The sequence below is a fragment of the Copadichromis virginalis genome, linkage group LG20 (assembly GCF_057382275.1).
Source record: "Copadichromis virginalis isolate Kocher_CV1m ecotype Utaka linkage group LG20, C_Virginalis_male_GT1.1, whole genome shotgun sequence".
NCBI classification, from domain to species: domain Eukaryota; kingdom Metazoa; phylum Chordata; class Actinopteri; order Cichliformes; family Cichlidae; genus Copadichromis; species Copadichromis virginalis.
The window spans coordinates 15,906,917-15,929,563 of record NC_140637.1 but is presented as its reverse complement, the minus strand read 5'-3'; the positions used below and the strand labels follow the sequence as shown (position 1 = coordinate 15,929,563).

Below are 22,647 nucleotides of genomic sequence, written 5' to 3'. Positions count from 1 at the left end.
CTTGATGGAAAAGAAAATGGACATCAGACGATTTTTTTATTTTTTATTTTTTTTGAGAAATGAGAGCGGCAATCCTTAAGTTGTGGTGGCTCTGCTTCTGGGTCAACACATAAAGCAGGTAAACAAACTTAAATCCGGTATGTCTTTGAGATTCTATGAACACTGGTAAATGGACTGATTCTTATGTAGCGCTTTTCTACTCTCCCGGAGTACTCAAAGCACTCTGTACAACATGCCTCATTGCCATCAAACACGACTGTTGGGCAGATTATTCCCAACAGTCGTGTTTTAAAACTCTTAAAAAAACAGCTGTTGCATCCGTCTGCGTCTCCCCATTAATCTTCACTGTAGCTCATCATCCCGGAGAGCTCACTGAAAGCTTTCTCCCAGCTGTAACGGGCGGCTTTGTTTTAGCAGCACCAGAACTTTCTGAAAAAGCTCTGAAGCATGTTTTCTTGTATTTAAAAATGTGCGCGGCAGTAGTCGCTTGTTCTGTCATGCAGATACAGCTTTGCTCCCGTATCTGCTTCATAATCCGCTCAGCTGTTCGCACTGCGGGGAAACACTGGGACAAAGCAGCATCACGAACTCCAGCTATAGGGAGATTTTTCAGCAGCAAAACAAATAAAGCCAACGCAAAACGATCAGTAAAAAACAAAGACTGCTCTGAGAGTTTGAATTATTAACTGTATTTATTGATGTGTTGTTAAAGAGTATCTTACTCATCAGTAAGTAGGGGCAGGTCCCGCCTTCCTCACCACTGATTGGATAGAAAGTGTCTCCTACTTACTGATGATTAAGATACTCGCTCACGGGGACAAGTATGTCTGAGAGAGGGAGGGCGTCTCATGAGACCATCAGTGCTGCCAATGGTCTCTGACAGAAAGTAGCTGAAGTTCCCTAGGGTGTCACACCAAAATAAAAGCAGGGGGGGTAAAGCTCTCAGCCTGAAATGTTGTCCCAGTCCAGGCCTGTGCATGACTGTCTGACTGCTTGTTTTAAGTTTAAAAATTAGTCAATGCTAGCTTTTTCTAAAACATTGAATCTGGTCCCGTCATTAAAGAAATAATTCTGAGCACTTTGAGAAAACATGGCTGTACATTGGAAGACTCAGTGATTTCAGAACTGGTCAAAGACCTTTGCCGGCTAAGCCCTGTCTGTGCTGCTTTAAGAGTGGAAGGGTCTTTATGCAGTCAGTTCAGGAGAGAGCAATTTAGAAAGGAGCATCTCTCATTGACAGAACCTGTTGAGTACATACTTGATAGTACAGATAATAAAACATTTCAGTATATACCAATCCTCCCATTATTATCTCAACTTGTGGACAACAGAGACATTCAAAACACAATATTACAAAACAAAAGGCCATCTGATGTCTCTTTGGAATACAAATCATTTAATGATGGATCTTTACTAAGAGAAAACAGCTTTTTATGTGAAGACGAACTTAAACTCCCACTCATCCTTTATATAGATGACTTTGAGATATGCAACCCTCTGGGAACATCCCGCAAGAAGCATAAAGTCACAGCTGTGTATTGGGTATTGCCACATTGAGATCTACACTGACTTCCATTTACTTAACCATTTTATGCAAGGCAAATGATGTCAACCAGTTTGGCTATGCAAAAGTTTTGGACCCACTGCTCAAAGATTAGAAGTCCTTTGAAAATAATGGTATTTTTGTTTCAAGTCTGGGCAAAGTGGTCAAGGGCACTGTACTTGCTGTAGTCGCTGACAATCTTGGCGCTCACTCAATAGGCGGGTTTGTTGAAAGCTTTTCAGCTTCACATTTCTGTCGCTTTTGCATTGGCGAAAGGTCACAAACCCAGGAGCATGAAGTAGGAGAAGGACTGTTTCCTCTACGGACTAAGTCCAACTATGCCATCCATGTCAAAGCAGCACTGTCTGATCCTGCAGAAGCTCACCACTGTGGAGTTAAAAGACAGTGTCCAATCTCAGACAGACTCAGTCACTTTCATGCTACATCAGGTTATCCCCCAGATGCTTTGCATGATTTGCTTGAAGGGATTGTACCTGTTGAAATTTCACTCTGTCTTGATGTGTTAATCAGGAAGAAATACATATCTCTTGAGCAGCTCAACCATTCCATCCGTTGCTTTCCTTACAAATGGAGTGACAAAACAAACAGTCCGCAACCCATTGCCCCAAATTTCACAGCGCGAAAAAGTGTAGGAGGTAATGCATACGAAAACTGGTTTGTTGAGAATGATACCACTCATGATTGGTGACAAAGTACCAGAAGATGAGCCTGCTTGGGAGGTTTTGATGACCCTGAAAGATGTTGTTGAGCTTGTCATGGCTCCTCTCCACACAGATCACACAATAGGATACATGCAAAGTAAGATCTCAGAACACCGTTACAGATATTTAGAAGTGAGCCCAGAGGAGAAACTGAGACCAAAACATCACTTTCTCGAGCACTATCCTTTGCTTACAACTGTTTACGGGCCACTTGTACATTTCTGGACTATGCGATTTGAAGCCAAACATCGATTCTTTAAAAGGATTGTGAGGCAGATTGGGTGTTTTAGAAACATCCTCATGACAATGGCAAGAAAACACCAATCGATGATTGCGTATCATACCCACGATTACAACCACCAAAGGCCAGCACTGTCAGTGTTCCAGAAGACTCAAGTGGCAGTCGATGTTCTAAAAGACAGCATTAAGGAGTCCTTTGCAAGGAAGTTCCCCAGGGAAGACTTTGTGAACATAACAAATAAAGCAACCATTTTAGGCACAGACTATAATATTGGCATGATGCTGCCGTTTGGCTCAACAGGAGGTCTACCTGACTTTGCAGAAATCCATCAAATAATCATTGTGCACGGAACTCCTGTCTTTGTTCTGAAGTTGCTTAGAGGCTGGTACTGTGAACACCTGAGGAGTTTCAAAGTAGAGCCCACAGGAGAGACAGAAATCCTTAAACATTCTGAACTGAAAGAAACATACCCCATGGCTGCATACAATACAGCAGATGGCCGTATGGTGTCCCTTAAACACTTCACTTGCACATTATTTTATTATTATTTTTTTTGTGTCTGTTTGGATCTTTAGCCATCAGAATTGTTCTCTTAAGGCCAAGAAAGATGCCAAGCGGATTTATTTTACCAAGTGGATCATCATGGCCTTGCCATATTGGTCCATTTGATTGACCTTTATTATAATTATGAATTTATTTTATTTTCAGTTGCTACAAACGGGACAGACATGACTGGGGGGTAGGACAGGGAGAAAGAATGAAAGAAAGAGAGGGAGAGAAAGAAAACCAAAGGGGAGAAGAGACGGTGAGAAGGGGGGGGGGAGAAAGAAAAAAAACAAAACAAAAAAAAACAAAACAAAACACCTGGGTCACCTGTATGGAGAAAAAAAACAGAAGAGAAAGCAAACAACAAAGAGCAACATAATAAAAAAAAAACGGCACCATCACAATAAACTAGCTAGCAGTAGATATCAGTAGATACTAAATAATAAACGATATTGTGCAGCACGCAAGATAGACAGCGCACAATGTGCTTTGAGGCAGCAGCCAAGAAAGCTGTAGTCCACATCTGTGAATACCCGTGTGTACACCTGTGTGCATACCTGTGTGGATCAGCATAAGATAAGATAAGATAAGATAAGATAAGATAAGATAACCTTTATTATTCCCACACGTGAGAAATTTGTTTTGTCACAGCAGGAAGTGGACAGTGCAAAAGTTATGAGGCAAAAATTAGAATACAATAAGAATAAATACAGTACACAACTGTACAGAATAGAATAAAATAAAATACTATATACAGTAGAATAAAATAAAATAAATATACAATAAGATAAAAAATAGAATACAAATACAAATACTATATACAACTGAGTAAAAATACAACGATGACAGAAAGGATTATTGCATGCTTGCATTCCAGAGGTTTCTCCATGTAACGATCTGCTAGGGAGTGTGGGGAGCCACAGCCCCGTCCTTCAGGGTATGAAGCAGGTGTGGAGGAGATCAAAACTCCAGACATCCAGAGGCCCCCAGAACACAAGAGACCAAGGAAGACCAACAGAGGGGCAGCCACGCCACTGTCCCAGTAAGAGCTGAGGAGAGTCCCAGATGAGGGCTCACTCAGCAGCCGCGGAGCAGAAGCCAGGGGGAGTTGCAGTGACGCGCCCGTGAGCTCCGCCGGCAGCCAGCTGTGCCTGAGTGACCGAGCCCCAGGCCAAGAGGCTGGGGGCACCCCACCTCCGAAGTGGCCCGAGCGAGCCCCAGGCTCCAGGCCCCGATAAGCGGCCGCCAAGGAGTGAGCCGGTGTGTACCCGGACGCCCACCCCCAGACACAAAGAACCACCAACGCACCGACACCTGAGGGAGTCCGCCACTGGCAGGGGAAGTGGTGGTGGGTGGAGATAGGCCTCCAAACCTTGGAGGGCTTGAGATGTCCCCAGAGAGGTGGCGTCTGATACCCAACCTGACATATAGACACAGACATACAGGCACACACAGACACAAACATCCATTCCCACCCTCATGCTCTCATATGCACTTACTCCACACTCAACCAACGTGGAGACAGACATAAAGAGACGCTGTACACAGGATCACACTCCCCAAGCGTACTCTACGAACCGGGTCTAGGTACCCTTGCCCCTGGAGGGGGGGAACTGCACCCAGACCCAGGTGGTGTTACCCTTTTCCCTGCGGTGGGGAGAGGCAGACCGCCCCGACTCCGCAGCAGCAGGGAGGCCCCACACTCCAGACCGCAGTCGGACGGCCAACTCCTCCTAGCCCCCCCGCTCCAGCAGGCCGCAGAGAACGGGAGTGAGAGAAGACTCCAAACCTCCCTCCACCCGCTCATTGTAGTGTTGATGCATGTGTGTTCTAAGGTGCAATTAAAACCCAGGAGGGCATGGAGCTACCTGCCAGAGAGCAGCAGGTAAGCGCATAGTCCCTCCTGCTAGCCCTCAATGTCTACGTGTATTCAAAATTGAGAGGTGGGCAACGACGCCAGGGGTGAGGTGTACACCCTGATGGTAATTTGGACTCTGTGTATCGTGCCCACCCCCAAGATCCTATATGTATGTGTAATGAGAGTGTGAGTCACTTGCACATTAGAGTAAGTGTAATGGGTTGATTATTTCTGTTATATCAAATGTTTGTGCACTTATTGAAATTATTGAAAAAATATATTATTTTACCAACAACTATATGGCTAGGCGTCCTGTCTTATTTGTTTATTGTAATGTTTATTTAACAGGAACAATACATATAACATTGAAAAAGAAAATGGAAACATGTGATGCATACTTAACCCTCTATTCCAGGGGTGTCAAACTCAAATACACAGTGGGCCAAAATTCAAATCTGGAACAAAGTCGCGGCAGGGCCGTGCAGAGAGGTTTAAAGGGGCGGGCGCTCAAAGTTCAAAAGGGGCACATTGAACCAGGTTGAATAACAACAACACACATTCATCAAGAATCTAATATGGGAAGGGCAGGGCTGTGTTGATCTGAGACTGTAGACATTAAAAAGTCCATAGGAGAGATGGTAGCTGATTAAACAAGTGTCATGAGTAATAACAAAATGCAAAGATTGGTGACAGCGCTTGGAACCATAAGGCAACAAAAAACTGTGAGAAATAATTTAGGCTCTGCCTGTGAATCACTCTTTGCTTCTCTTCTTCCTTCCATCCCATCATTTCCAGTGTTGGGAAGGTTACTTTTAAAATGTATTCCATTACAGAATACAGAATACATGCCCCAAAATGTATTCTGTAACGTATTCCGTTACGTTACTCAATGACAGTAACGTATTTTGAATACTTTGGATTACTTAACATATTATCATGCTTTTTACAACAACGTGAATGTACTATTGCTGTGTGATTTATTACTATTACTGAAGGTCCGCGACTCCGAACCGTAGTAAAGGGACCTCTGACTAATACGGCGGGGTCCCTGTCGGCCCGTAGCCGAAAAATAGCTTTACTTTGTTGTGTGGGTCAACTTTGCTAGCAGAGACAGAGAGAGGCGTTGAAAGGCTGCTCCAACGGAGCTTATTGTTTTTGGAGGAAAACACGAACACGGTGTACAGTCGAGTCTTAATAGCTTACTTACAACTGGGCTCGTCAGGCTCTCTTCTTGGCTGAAGTGGTTATTATTATATTTACATGCTTCCAGCTCCCGTTTTTTCTCGATGACAACTCGTACCTTTCCACTCCCCTTTTTCTCCCTCCTCGCGCTCACAGACACATAACGTGTATGGCAGTGCATTCTCCCTGCAACACGGACTACACTGCCCATGATGCTACATTCTTTAGAGCTATGCTTGTAGCGTTCTGCCTGTTAGCTTAGCACAACAACAACAACAACGAAAAGGCGCTCTCTCACCCAGGAAACACACAGTCGGAGAGAGAGAGCGTCGCCCTGTAACCATGGCAACCGTAACGCTGCCGCCTGGAACAAAAGAACGTAGCTGTCAAACAAAACCCAAACAGTCCTGACCCGCGACAATATGAAACAGGAAAGTACCGCAGTGTAATCCATTTATTTCAACAAAGTAACTGTATTCTAAATACCACCTTTTTAAACGGTAACTGTAACGGAATACAGTTACTCATATTTTGTATTTTAAATACGTAACGGCGGTACATGTATTCCGTTACTCCCCAACACTGATCATTTCATATATCACTCTCCACTTGCTGTCCATCTGAGAACAAGGCACAACTTGCTATTGCAATAAACTATAATCTAATTATCCACACCTAACAACTCTTGCACTTAATCTATAATAAAATGATGACAGAAAAATGTTATAGCACTGCCTTTAGTAGCCTCACACAGCTCCTACTGTTTCCTCCTCATGTCCTTACCAGGCACGTCTGGACAATGTTATATCATGAGTAATAATTTAAAAAAATCTATATACATAAAACACACACATGCACGCACACACAGTGACATTTTAGACCTTCTTCAGAATACTGTATATACTATGGGCATCACGGTGCTGATCCAGAATCCTTACATATTTTTTACTAGAGCTACAATAATAAAGCAATGAGGAGGGGGAAGTAATAAATATGAAATAATGTCATTATGATGATTCCATTTGGGGCCAGAGTTTGACCCCTATGCTCTATTCTATTGCCCTTATCTCCCTCTTCTTTAAATGACAATCAAAAATTATTTATTCAAAATTCTACTGAACTAAATCTCTGCTTTTATTTCTCTGGCAGAAGATAATGAAGAAAATATATGCATGTAAGCTTATCAACTATTAATAACCTGTCTCAATTTCTTTTCTTTCTCTGTCTCTACAGCTGAGGAAACACAAACCAAACAACAATGGCAGTCCAGTTAAGAGTCATTTTAGAAGAACACAGCATTCAAAAGTTGACACTTCCAATAGGAATTCCTAATACAGTGGAAGATCTTGTTTCCATAATTACTGAAACTTTCCAGTTGCTTGGGGAATTTGGACTGCTATACCAAGACAAAGACTTTGACAATCAGTTTTTCAGTGTCATCTCAACTGCTGACTTGTATGACAAGGCCACTGTTAAAGTGATCCTTAAAGAGCCAGTAATCACCCTTGACTTACAACCAGTATGTGAATCAGGATTATGGTCTACATTGAACTCTTCGACTTCAGTGAGCACTCATCCTGCAAGTACTACTGAAATGGACATCTGCCCTGCCAATCATGATGCACCCTCACAGGTGTCCGACTGCGCATCATCAAGTTCCAGTGACACCATCATTCTCCCTGATTCATGTCGACCTGCTGAATGGCCAGGGCCATTTCAAGTACCGGAGTTTTCCCGAGACATACAACTAATCCTCGCTGAGGCAAACAACTCATATCACAACACTGGAAGACCTTTCATGGATGCCAGTGTTAAATCAGCAATAATGCAAAGATAATTGCAGAAAAAATGAATAAAATGTTCTCTAGCCGAAGAGTTGAAGTGGTCAGCCTCTGCCCCTCTGTGGGTGAGTTAAAGGAAAGGTTGCCAGCATTATTCACTGAGGCTCAGGTGAGTATGTGCGATAACTATTCCTATCCACCAAAAATCAAATGTCAAACAAATGTCAACAAATTGAAATGTCTTTTTTTTTTTGTCCACTTACTTCTTAGCTCATCGAAGAGTTCAGACGCATCACCACAGTTTCTTTGGTGGAGACATTCATGCTGAAACTTGATGAGTACACATCAGGTCTTTTGCAGCTTATGCGTGCCAAAGGAGGAGCCGCTGGTTCCAAGATGAGACCTCTGCTGGACACTTTGAATGACATATGTTATTTGACTTTTTTCACAAATATGTAATTATGGAGGGCTGCAGTGGGTAGCAAGAAGGTCCTGGGTTCAAATCCCGGCCCAGGGTCTTTATGCATGGAGTTTGCATGTTCTCCCTGTGCATGTGTGGGTTCCCCCCGGGTACTCCAGCTTCCTCCCACAGTCAGAAAGCATGGCTGTTAGGTTAATTGGTCTCTCCAAATTGTCCTTAGGTTTGAGTGTGTGCGTGCATGGTTGTTTATTCTATGTTTCCTTGTCATTGACTGTCCAGGGTGTACCCAGCCTCTCACCTGTTGAAAGCTGGAGATAGGCATCAGCCATGTTTTTGTTTTTAAGTAATTCAGTCTTGTCACTAAATTGTATCTCCCTACAGGCACAGAGCATTTAGAAGGTAGCTAATGCTGCCTCATTAGCTACCTCGGGGAAAGACAAGATCTTTTTCATGACTGCCAGGTATGTCATATTCATAACAGTTTACTTATTAACTCAAGGGATCCTAATGTTCTTCTCTCCTGTCCTCTCCTATCCCCTGTTCTCCCCTTCTCCATTCATCTTCTGTCCACTCCCCTCTTTAGATCAACTGAAATGTATTGAAAAAGCATCTTAAATAAAATAAAACATGTGCATGGTTTTTGTTTCTTTCTTTTTAACACGTAGGAATGTGAGGATTACACAGACAATATGATGAAGGTGATCGTGATCCACAACATCATGGCTGAGGAGGATCCATCAGATGTGTCCATTGTGATTGAGGGAAACCAAGTGATGGAGGGATGTGGAAGCCCAACAAAGGCATGTGTACTGCTGATGGGACTGATATATGCCCTCAACCTCGAATATCCGAAGGAGCTTAAGAACACATTTGACACTTTTCAAAAACTGTTTTTGGAACTTGACGGGGCCAAACTACTGAAAAGGGTCCACGGCCTCAAAAATAAGCTTATGCAATGCACACACATTTCCCCTCTTGTTCCCAGAGGACATAGCTTGATGGAGCTGTAATTTTTCTTCTGACAGCAAGCACAGAAACTATTGAATGTTGGTGTTAGTGTTCTGTTCTATCTATCCATATGTTTGATAACGTACATGCACAGAAACAACCTTGTAGAGTTTCTGTATGTGCTTTTGGCTTTTAAAATGGACTAAGTGGCCTTTGAAAGTGTTGTCTGCATTAGCCGTTGTGTAGCACTTTATTCTGTATTTTTATGGAATACTGGTGACCTGTCCAGGGTGTACCCTGCCTCTCGCCCTATGACAGCTGGGATAGGCTCCAGCGCCCCCCGCGACCCTGAAAAAGGATAAGCGGAAGCGAATGGATGGATGGATGGATTTTATGGAATAAAAACATTGAGATGAGGAACCATTTGAATATCTTTTTTTGGGGGGTACATTTTACCTTATATGAATAGGTAATGTTTATCAACTGATAATAATTACATTTTATTACTAATTATCAGGTATTACCAACTAGCAAACAAGAGATAATTTTACCTAATTTCAATGAGTAAGTAGCTGTTGAATGTATACATAAATATGGGGTAAATTTTACCCAATTTAATTAAGTATTTCATAGCTTTTTATTGAAGTTATTTTATACACAATATATTAAACTAAATCTACCCCAAAAAAGTCAATGCAAATTGTTACCTCAGATTTATTGGGTAAATTCTATAGATGACTTCTTACAGTGTACCCAACCTGCCTTTAGGAAGGAAGGTAATTACACTGGGATTTAATGTACACCACAGTTTAGGATTACAAAAGCCTTGTATCAGAAATAGTGTGACCCCACCCCCCATTGTAGTTCCATCGTAGGTACCCGCCATGCTCAGTTGGGATGAGGATATAGCAGACTTGAAAAGTAAATGTAATTTTTAAATATCAAAAGACTTATGATAATTGCTTCCATTGAAGCAATGGACTGTGGGAGATTTCAAGAAACAGGATTACCAGGTTTCACAACTTATCTATACTCATGGCCCTGTTGACACACTGCAAAACTATATATTTCTGTTGCCAGTATAGTTCATTAAACTAATGTTTACTGATAATCTAGAAAGCTAAACAAATTCCAACATTGTGTGGGCTCACAATGTTGTCTATGGCATCCTTTGACAATTATTTGGTCTTAATTGATTTCTATATTCTATTTGGCTCAAAATACAAATAACATGCACTTTTTTGGGTGATGGTGGTTGGGTTGGGCGGTCATTTTATGTCTCTAATCTTTATGGTAGTTTCATGTCTATTAGACTAATAGACAATTCATTCATCAGTGTGTGAGCAAATGTACAAAGTCAATAGGGGATCAAATAATTATTTCCCCCACACAGAGGAAAATAAATTTAAAAATGTGTAGCTGTTTTAATATGTCCAAGATTCAAGAGCTTTATTGTCAATACAGTAGTATACACAATATACAGTGTACCGAAATGCTATTTCACCCTAAGCCCCCCATGGTGCATTTATAAATATATAAAGGATATATCTCCAAGAGATATAAAACTAGGAATTACAAATAAATAACATGCTAAGTTTCGGTAAAAATTAAGAGATAAAAAGGTACTAATTACTAACTATACAATTCTATGCAATACTATAATGGTAACTATACAATTCTATGCAATACTATAATGGTAACTATCAGTGATGGGAAGGTTACTTTTAAAATGTATTCCATTACAGAATACAGAATACATGCCCCAAAATGTATTCTGTAACGTATTCCGTTACGTTACTCAATGAGAGTAACGTATTTTGAATACTTTGGATTACTTAATATATTATCATGCTTTTTACAACAACGTGAATGTACTATTGCCGTGTGATTTATTACTATTACTGAAGGTCCGCGACTCCGAACTGTAGTAAAGGGACCTCTGGCTAATACGGCGGGGTCCCTGTCGGCTCGTAGCCGAAAAATAGCTTTACTTTGTTGTGTGGGTCAACTTTTCTTGCGAGAGACAGAGAGAGGCGTTGAAAGACTGCTCCAACGGAGCTTATTGTTTTCGGAGGAAAACACGAACACAGTGTACAGTCGAGTCTTAATAGCTTACTTACAACTGGGCTTGTCAGGCACTCTTCTTGGCTGCAGTGGTTATTATTATATTTACAAATCAAATCAAATCAAATCACTTTTATTGTCACATCACATGTGCAGGTACATTGGTACAGCACATGTGAGTGAAATTCTTGTGTGCGAGCTTCACAAGCAACAGAGTTGTGCAAAATACAATAATGTAAACAAGCGAAATACAAGAATGGCTACATCTGAAACTAATAAATATATGTACAATATATAATAGTATATGCATTTCTGGATGTGTATACTAAATATTTTTCTACGTGTGTGTGTGTGTGTGTGTGTGTGTGTGTGTGTGTGTGTGTACACATATTTTACAAATTAAATAGAGTAAACAATGAATAGAATATATAAAATATATAAAATAAAATATACAGAGTGAGACATGTGCAAAACAGTGGCATTACTGTACAGTATGGAGTGCATAATGTTAAAGTTCCAGTAGTGAAGCTGAGGTGTCTATGAAGTGTTCAGCAGTCTGATGGCCTGATGGAAAAAGCTGTCTCTCAGTCTGCTGGTACGGGACCGGATGCTGCAGAACCTCCTTCCTGATGGAAGTAGTCTGAACAGTTTATGGCTGGGGTGACTGGAGTCCTTGATGATCCTCCCCGCTTTCCTCAGGCACCGCTTCCTGTAGATGTCTTGGAGGGAGGGAAGCTCACCTCCAATTATCTGTTCAGAGCACCGCACTACTCGCTGGAGAGCTTTGCAGTTGTAGGCAGTGCTGTTGCCATACCAGGTGGTGATGCATCCAGTGAGGATGCTCTCAATGGCACAGTGATAGAAGGTCCTGAGGATGCGGGGGCTCATGCCGAATCTTTTCAGTCTCCTGAGAAAGAAGAGGCGCTGCTGCGCCTTCTTCACTGTTTTGTTTGTGTGTACTGACCACGTAAGATCCTCAGCCAGGTGTACGCCAAGGAACCGGAAGCTGCTCACTCTTTCCACAGCAGCGCCGTTGATGGTGATGGGGGTGTGTACTTCTCTGCACCTCCGGAAGTCCACTATCAACTCCTTTGTCTTTGCGACGTTGAGGGTGAGATGGTTGTCTTGACACCAGTGGGTCAGGGCGCTGACCTCCTCCCTGTAAGCTGTCTCATCACTGTTGGTGATAAGACCCACCACTGTAGTGTCGTCCGCAAACTTCACAATGATGTTGGAGTTGTTAGTAGCCGTGCAGTCGTAGGTGTAGAGTGAGTACAGGAGAGGGCTCAGTACACACCCCTGTGGAGCACCAGTGTTCAGTGTGACGGGGGATGAGGTGATGCTGCCCAGTCTGACCACTTGGCGTCTGTCAGACAGGAAGCTAAGGATCCAGCTGCAGAGGGAGCTGCTTAGTCCTAGATCCTGCAGTTTCCTGTCCAGCTTCGAGGGAACGATGGTATTGAATGTTGAGCTGTAATCTACAAACAGCATTCTCACATACGTGTCTCTCTTCTCCAGGTGTGACAGGGCAGTGTGTAGTGTCAGGGCTATGGCATCATCAGTGGACCTGTTGTGGCGGTATGCGAACTGTAGAGGGTCCAGTGAGTCGGGTAGTGCAGAGCAGATGAAGTCCCTGACCAGCTTCTCGAAGCATTTGCTTACGATGGGGGTCAGGGCTAAAGGTCGCCAGTCGTTCAATGAGGAGATGGTGGAGGATTTGGGTACAGGGACGATGGTGGCCATTTTGAAGCAGGCTGGGGCTACAGACAGAGAGAGGGAAAGGTTGAAGATGTGCGTGAACACTCCAGCCAGCCGCGCATGACTTGAGGACGCGGCCGGGAATCCCGTCCGGACCAGTAGCTTTGCGTGCGTTCACCTTCCTGAAGCACCTCCGCACATCCTCCTCAGACACAGTGTGCGCACTGACGTCATCCGCGGTACGCACACTGTCCGGTCTCATGGTGTTCGCTGTGTCGAATCTAGCGTAGAATACGTTTAGATCCTCACACAGAGAGGCCGTGGTCTGCGGTGTGCTGGTTTTCCCTCTAAAGTCTGTGATCGTGTTTAGTCCCTGCCACATACTCCGAGGGTTGTCAAACTGTTGCTCCACCCTGTCCCAGTACTCACGTTTGGCTGCTTTGATCGTCTTCCGGAGTTGGTAATGTGCGTGTTTGTAGTCCGATGTGTTCGCGGAGGCAAAGGCGGGGCTCCGTGCTGCGCGAACATCTCCGTTAATCCAGGGTTTTTGATTTGGGAAGGATTTAACTGTTCTGGATGGGACGACATCTTCCACGCATTTCCTGATAAATCCGCAGACTGAGTCTGTGTATTCATCAATGTCCCTAGCAGCCACGTGAAACATTTCCCAGTCCGTGTGATCAAAACAGTCCTGCAGCGCAGACTTCAATTGGTCCGTCCAACAGTGCACCGCCCTCCGGGTTGGAGCTTCCTGTTTCAGCTTCTGCCTGTAGGCGGGCAGGAGCAGGATGGAGCGGTGATCTGATTGGCCGAATGGGGCGCGGGGGAGGGCTTTGTACGCATCCCGGAAAGAGGTGTAGCAGTGGTCGAGTAGCCGATTTCCACGAGTGTTAAAGTGGATGTGTTGGTGGAGTTTGGGTGAGACTTTCTTCAGGTTTCCCTTATTAAAGTCTCCGGCTGTGATAAACGCCGCCTCTGGGTGTGCGGTTTCCTCGCTGCTGATCGCGCTGTACAGTTCCCTGAGTGCTCGGTCAGTGTCGGCTTGTGGGGGAATGTAAACAGCCGTAATAATCACTGCTGTAAATTCCCTCGGTAGCCAGAATAGCCGGCACTTAATCATCAGGTACTCCAGGTCCGGTGAGCAGAAGGATTTGACCGGGTGCACGTTCGCATAATCACACCAGCTGTTGTTGATCATGAAACACACACCACCGCCTCTGCTTTTCCCAGTAAGATCCTGTGACCTGTCCGCGCGATGCACGGAGAACCCCGGTAGTTGTATTGCGGAGTCCGGTACCTTGTCCGATAGCCAGGTTTCTGTGAGGCAGATCACGCAGCAGTCCCGCATCTCTCGCTGGAATGAGATCCGTGCCCGAAGCTCGCACAGCTTGTTCTCCAGAGACTGCACATTAGCCAGTAATAAACTGGGTAACGGTGGTCTGTTAGTGCGCCGTCTCAGTCGAACCAGAACGCCAGATCTTCTCCCTCTGCCTCGGCGTTTGCGGCCTCCAGGGCCAGAGAACAAAGGCGTCTCAGGTGAGATGAATGGGGGGTCTGCAAACGGAGCGTCCGTGTTGCAAAACTTGAACTCCGGAAAGTTATAAGAAAGACCGTCTTTTATGTCCAGTAAGGTTTGTCGGTCGTACACAAGGAGACATGTGCTACTCGCGAAAAAATGAAGGAAAAGTAAAATTAAACACAGAAAAAAGCTGTTGCTTGGGGGAGCTCGCGACAAGGCTGCCATGCTCGGCGTCATCTTGAATCATAACATTACATGCTTCCAGCTCACGTTTTTCCTCGATGACAACTCGTACCTTTCCACTCCCCTTTTTCTCCCTCCTCGCTCACAGACCCATAACTTGTATGGCAGTCCATTCTCCCTGCAACACGGACTACACTGCCCATGATGCTACATTCTTTAGAGCTTTGCTTGTACCGTTCTGCCTGTTAGCTTAGCACAACAACAACAACAACGAAAAGGCGCTCTCTCTCCCAGGAAACACACAGTCGCAGAGAGAGAGAGCGTCGCCCTGTAACCATGGCAACCGTAACGCTGCCGCCTGGAACAAAAGAACGTAGCTGTCAAACAAAACCCAAACAGTCCTGACCCGCGACAAAATGAAACAGGGAAGTAATCCATTTATTTCAACAAAGTAACTGTATTCTGAATACCACCCTTTTAAACGGTAACTGTAACGGAATACAGTTACTCATATTTTGTATTTTAAATATGTAACGGCGGTACATGTATTCCGTTACTCCCCAACACTGGTAACTATACAATATTAACTGTACGATAAATAAAGATAAACAAAGACAGGACAGAGACAATACAAAGTGGAATGTGCAGTAGGTATTGAATACCAGTTTCAAGTTATAGTCAGGATATTATTGACGAGACATAACAAAGACATGTGCAAAATGCAAAATGTGCAAATATAATATAATTTAGGTGTGTGTTCAGAACTATGTGACGGAGTGTGCAAATAAGAATATTGCTCCAACGTCCAGTTTGTAGTGGATTTGTGGTAGTTTTTGTTGATTATTGTAAGGTGTTTGTAGAGGTGTAAATAGGCTGCGAATGGTCTGCATTTGTATAGCGCTTTACTTAGTCCCTAATGACAGTCAATCATTCACACACTGGTGATGGCAAGCTACATTGTAGCCACAACTGCACTGGGGCGCACTGACAGAGGTGAGGCTGCCGGACACTGGTGCCACCGGGCCCTCTGACCACCACCAGTAGGCAAACATCGGGTTAGTAGTAAAACATAATGATATTATTTCAATGAAGTAAGTAATTTGCCTTAGTTAAAAGTAGGCAAAAGGTTGAAAATGGATAGGATGATAGGATGTGGCTGGACATTGGGTGATTATACTTAGAACAAGGACTGGATAGGATAGACAGAAGGAGAGGAAGGGGTAGGCAAAAGAGCATAAAAGAGGGTGCCTGAACATTTGAGGTTGCTTTTCCCTCTAGTTGTTGCGATGAGCAGAAGACATCATCTGAAGATTCTGTCCTGAGGGTCCACAATTAGAAAATGCAGCAAGTAATGCCAGAGGAACCACTACTACACGGCAAACACGGTGAACCGACAAAGTGGTTTTATGATTTTTTTTTACTTGTGCAAGAGGATTTGTATTTGGAACATAGAGATGAGATATCACTGGCCAAGGCATGCCAATTTCTCTCTCTAATCTCTTCCCTTTCCAAAGATTAGAAAAAGAATCTGTGAAAATACCAAATGTACAGTGACAGGGTTAGACTGGCCATGAAGCAGCAACATTAGGGTGATCATATTTTGATTTCCAAAAAAGAGGACACTTGGCCCAGTCATGAAGAACTTTAATAATATAGTTTGCTTAATCATAATGTTTCAGGAGACTCTTTTAGACTCGAGTTCAGAATATTCTGAAGCTAGGTATGTAGAAGGATGCAGAGGTAACCATGAAGAAATCCTTGCTAATTCACTTTATTCTAAAGCAGTGAAGGACCTTATGGGTGAATGGATGGTCAAAATAATAACAACCACTCAGGATTCTACACCCCATTTTCTAACTTCACCTGCTGTCTGCAGCTCACCATCTTCACCAGTATAGCAATTCTGCTCACCAGCTGATTCTCCTTCGCTTGAGGGTGGATTGGCCACCCACTCGCCAGCTCCATCACCAGCCTGTCACCCACCACTGCAGCCTGCTTCTCATGCAAACAAATTTGGTTCTCGGCAGCAGAATCAGGGTCAACAGCCAATAACCTTCTATCATCTTAAATGTTCCTGAACATTTAAGGTCCTTGGACTTGGCTTTGGGGCTCATAGACTGTCTGTTGCGCAGCCTTCCAGTTTCAGACCAACTCTAGGGTGACCAACTGTCCTCTTTTTTTGCACTTGATGACTTGTAAAAACCTGCATGACCTTTTTTTTCCCCAGCATTCATTAACCTCACAAGGAAGGCATCATCATGTTAAAGTTTCTTTAACTCACAGTCAGAATACAACCATGACCATTTTCAGAAAATTTGTTTTTTTCCCCTAAGCCTCTAAACACTGATCTATGAATCATTCAAGCATTATAAAATGACCTAATTCAAAGGATGAACCACTGCTGCTGTTAACAGACAACAGCAAAGTACCAGTTTTAAACTACATCTTTAGATACTAGCAACCTGTCACAAAAACACATAATTCTTTCACATTTCTTTAGTCCACAAAAACTGCCAGCGATGACATTGTTTGACACCTACAAAATGGTATTTTTGCACAGTGTATTGGAATCTGAGCATTTCATTCTTCTCTATTCCCTGTGGCACCATCTAGTGGTGAATGTGACCAGCAAAACTGGTGAAAAAGTGAGCTTGGGGTTTCATAAAACACTTTAAATGCATTGTTTATCTCTAATGGGTCTACTATGATATTTTCATTTGAAGTTTCAAGTTTTGTAATTGCCTTTTCAGATTCCCGCTGTTTTATACGCCAAGCCAGGAGTTTGCTGGGTTTTTCACCTTGGACAAAGAATTGTTGCTTTAATCTCAATAGATTTATAGCAGCTTTTTCGCTTATAATTTCGTTATATTGCGTTCTCAATAACAATAATTATTTTACATTGTTCTCATTATTTTGGCCTGATTGAAAGCTGGTCTTTTATAACATTTTTATTTTTTCTTCCAGATATTTTATCTTTTGGTTTCTTTCTCTTGTTTTCTTACTAGAATAGCTTATGATATGCCCTATTAAGTATGCCTTGAAGGCTTCCCATCTCACATTTGCCAAAGTTTGATTTGAATTGTGCTCAAAGTATTCATTAATTTGCTTAAAAACTCAAGAAACTGTTTGTCCTGCATCCACTTCAGTTGAAACCTCCATTCAATTCAAGTTTTGATTAGTTTTGGCTCTATGAAAGTCAAAGTAACGGCTGCATGGTCAGATATTATTATTTCCTTATACTGGCAATCTTTTATATAATGAGCCAGCTCAGTTGATACCAAAAAGTAATCTATTCTGGAATACACTTTGTGTGTACCTGACCAGCAAGAATATTGTAATTTGGTTGGATTTTGATCTCGCCATATATCAGTTATATTTAACTCCTTCATAAATTGTTTGATCACCTTTTGTGTTCTATTATGAGTGTTATCCATGCCTGATGATTTATCCTTCTGTGAATTCAAAGCACAATTTAAGTCCCCAGCAATTATACATTTACCTTGTAAATCTGAAATTTTAAGAAATAAATTGCTATAAAAGTTTGGGTTAATAATAATGGATTGCATTTACATAGCGCTTTTCAAGACCCTCAAAGCGCTTTACAATTCCACTATTCATTCACTCTCACATTCACACACTGGTGGAAGCAAGCTACAGTTGCAGTCACAGCTGCCCTGGGGCAGACTGACAGAAGCGAGGCTGCCATATTGCGCCATCGGCCCCTCTGGCCAACACCAGTAGGCAGTAGGTGAAGTGTCTTGCCCAAGGACACAACAACCGAGACCGTCCAAGCCGGGGCTCGAACCGGCAACCTTCTGATTACAAGGCAAACTGCGAACTCTTGAGCCACGATCGCCCCATAATGGTGTTTGGGCCATAAATATTAATTAAATTTAGTCTGGTAGATAGTAAGTTACCTTGTAGTATTAATAAACGCCCATTAGAATCCTTAAGCACATGCTCAACATGAAAGGGTATAGATTTGTGAATCATTATCATAACGCCCCTGGAATTGGAGGAGTAAGGCGCTGAAAAGATTTGACCTGGCCATCTATGTTTCATTCTATTTGTCTCACTGCCTAGCATATGAGTTTCTTGTAGAAACACAATTTTGGCTTTTAATTTCTTAGTCCTACTAATGACTTGTTTTATTTTTGCTAACTTACGCAGACCTCTACAGTTCCAAGAAACAAAGTCAATCAAGACTTCTGCTATATATATTCACTTATGTTAAAGCTGTACTAGTAAATAAATACATATATTAAAAAAAACAAAAAAAAACAAAAACAAAAAGCATTGTACCATGTTGAGAATTTACCGATTTGAGAGAACAACCCTTCCCACACCCCAGCCTGTGTAAGAACATACAGGCATCCCTTGACCCCAAAAATACTTCCGCCCTCTTCTTGGAACAGGTCCACCCTAAACCGAGGAACTATTCACCCGCGTTTCAGCAACAGTTGTTAGAGTAACTACAATTGAATAAAAGAATTGAATTAAAGAAAAGAATAATAATAACAATAATAACTAGAAAGCGAAAATTTCTGAAGAAATTTTAAGTGTGCCTATGCCGCCGCTAATCAGTGTAGTTTGCCATTCAAACGGCTACAGAGAGCAAAACTCAGCAGAGCAGCCATTCTCCACCATGAACTATGGTAAAACCAAACACCGCTCGCGCCTCACAGATGACAGCTTACAGTTTTGTGTAAAGATGAGGTGACTTCGTACAGCCCCGATTTGCAGATGCTGTGCGCAGAGGTTCATAAGCAGACCCGACAATGTTTGCATGAACACGCTTTGAAGCATTACGTTATGGACCACTTTTCACAAATAGTTGCTGTACCCACACAGCCGGCTGTAGCTTTTAATCTCACAGCTCGACACATACAAAAAAAACAGCCGAGAGAGCACAGACTTTACGCCTGAGAGGCGTGATTGCAGATGCCGCTGAGGTGGGTCCACCTCCCCTGCAGCGGCACTGCAGACCACGCCCTGCCACACACATCAAACGCGTAAAATAAATATTTATGCACTTTTGCATTCACTTTTTGTTTTTTGTTATTTTTACACAGTGTTCTGAATGATTAACAATGGTCTACAGCCAATCTTGTGTATTATTATACAAACTTTGGTTGTAAGATTCAGATAACTATTTAATAAAAGCTAAATATTTTATATGAGAGTAAGAAAGAAAAGTATATCTTTGTGTCCCCCTCTCCCTGTTAATGCCCTACCTGGCCCCCTGGCAAAAGCTGTGCTAGATCCGCCCCTGCACAGTTGCCAGCTGTCAGCTACACAAAAAAAGGAGCTTGGTGTTAGTTGTCTCTCAGAAACAGTTCATAACTTCCCTTCAACTCATTCATGTCACCTAAAAGGTAAACCTGTTTCTCCATCACCAATTCAGCTCTGATGATTCAGTAAGGACATCTCCTGGTTTCGACCAGCCCTTTTTTACAGCTGTGGCTCCAGCAAACATCAGCTGATACTAGAAATTAAAATCAAATGAATTCTAACAACAGCTGATCAAGCTTAAACTGCTGCTGTTGTTTAGCGCAATAAACACACGAGAGAAAAGCCGATCATTGATCAGTTTCACGATTGAAGTTGCAACAGGCGAGAGAATGACAGGGGAGGCTTAGTAACGACAGAATAAATCCAGCTTTGTGTCTTCTTCCATTCTACCTGAAGTACGGGACCAACTGTGTTCCTTTTCAGCTCAATTCAATTCAATCTTTATTGGCAGACTTCATGTCCATAAATACAAGACAAGAAACACACACACAACTCCCACACACACACACACACACACACACACACACACACACACACACACAACACAAGGTATAAACCATTAAATATATGTATATAAATAAGTATATAAAACATTAGTAAAAATATAAAACCATAATATACATAAAACACAATTACTTAAAATAAATCAATAAGTACACAAACACTTTAACCAGTGCTTTCTGAGACTGGATGAGTAACGGGAACCACTCACTGTCAGATCTGTAAGTGCTAAAATTATACTGTTACTCGAACCATCCAGTCGTTCTCTAAAATTGAACATTAACTTTCTTAAAAGTGCTTTAAAAGTCCAGATACCCACAGCTACAAACATCTGGCTGGCACTACCACTTCTAGGTATCCTGCAAAGGATTCTCATTGCATCATTATATGCAACATGCAGCTTCTGCATGCTACATTGTTTGTAAGATGATCACACGGGGGCAGTATATAGCGGTGTGCAATACGCTTTAAACAAAGCCACTTTAACTGGAAGTGAACAAAAGCTGAATTTGCGTGCAATAGTATTTGCCTGCACATAGAGCTTACATCGTTGTCTGTATATGTCATCATCATCATTCATTTGCTCAGTAATAAAGTGACCGAGGTATTTCACCTTTTTATGAACTTCAAGAGTTTTTTGTGCCAGTTTAAACAAAGTGAAATTTAGCTGTTTATCCTGCTTGGTTCTACATATCAAAACAGCACTTTTAGCAGCATTGTACTCAATGTCATATTGCACACCATATTCAACGCTAAGAAACGCGTAATATTTTCTCTGAATGCGGGACGATTCCGTTTGCACGGGGCGGTTGGCAACCCAATAATTAACCTTATGAATACAATAAAGTTTTCACCATCAGTAACACAGCACCCACCCAGCTGTATGACTTATTGTAACTGATGTAAAAAGTCAGCACAACGGAAATATACATAACGTCTTACCTGACATTCAGTTCACCGGACACTCGTACCGGCGGCGTGAGGGTGAGGGGGGTGAAACCAGACAGAGAACCGCTCTCGGTGTAAGCCAGGGCCAGTCGCTTGGCGGCCGCCTCGCGTCTCTCTTTTTCCCCATCTCCTTTCTGTCATTTTTTCCACATCGAACAGCATCTGGACAATCCACCACCTTTCACTGTTTTTACCGTTACTAAAATGAATAAATGAATCACCAGCCCACATAAATGAAAAATAAATCCAGCAGCCAACCCAAGAGTCATCAAGAAAGACTAGGGGGTGGAACGAGAGCGTGAGCCGGCCTGGGTGTCAGCCGGCCTGGGTGTCAGCCGGCCCGGCCTGGGTGTCACACAAGCCGCGCTAGCCAGCTAGCCGGCTAGCTGCCATCCGGCGCTAGAAGTAACATCGTGAGAGAACTAATATGGGACTTCTTGATAAAACGAGCAGATATTTGAAGTTTACACACCTACATCCTCGCCTGAAAATGGCTTAAAAGTTTATTTTGCGACCTAGAAACACTAATAAAACACATATAAAACGAAATGGTGGCCGCCATTGCTTCACTCGGTAGAGGCGTGCTATGCATTGTGGGATATTGAGTTTTAAGGCAAAGCATTGTGGGATGTGGAGTTTTAAGGCAAATTTGCACTAAAATGTAATTATTTACAAAACTATAAAAGTTATGAACACCAAAAGTCATAGCATAGTAGTCCAGACCCAGCCGCACAAAATGATATAACATATGTAACCCTTGTGTCAAAACTGTGCGGTACATGAGCGTGGGAAAATTTTCACTAAAATATTCATATTTAAAAAACTATAGAAGTAATAAACACCAAAAGTCATAGCATACCATTCCTGATCCAGCCGCACAAAATGATATAACATATGTGAACCTTGTCTCAAAACTGTGGGGCGAGTTACGCGCGGAAATTTCAGGCTGAAAAAGGAAAATAATAATAATAATAATAAGAATAATAAATCCGAGCAATAGTAATAAGTGTGCCTTTTGGCATAGGCACACTTAATAATAATAATAACTAGAAAGCAAAAATTTCAGAAGAAATTTTAAGTGTGCCTATGTAGTTTGCCATTTATACGGCTACAAAAAAAAATCCAAATAAGGGTAGACAGGCCGTACTACTGCTGGCATACCACTAGAGTGAGCCAACACACCACAAATTAAGTGAGTGA

The 22,647-nt window shown here is 42.5% G+C and overlaps 1 protein-coding gene and 1 long non-coding RNA gene across 3 annotated transcripts in view; one reads left to right on the top strand and one right to left on the bottom strand.

Annotated features, from left to right (window-relative positions):
• Positions 1 to 22,647, bottom strand: part of LOC146684485 (uncharacterized) — a 447,043-nt gene that overhangs the window by 140,239 nt on the left and 284,157 nt on the right. The gene's annotated exons all lie outside the window — the stretch shown is intronic.
• LOC146684486 (uncharacterized) lies at positions 7,941 to 9,304 on the top strand. The gene is made up of 4 exons (XM_085444580.1): positions 7,941 to 8,042; positions 8,144 to 8,303; positions 8,703 to 8,755; positions 8,960 to 9,304. Exons 1-4 carry the CDS (start codon positions 7,941 to 7,943, stop codon positions 9,302 to 9,304), a joined length of 660 nt encoding a protein of 219 aa, XP_085300706.1.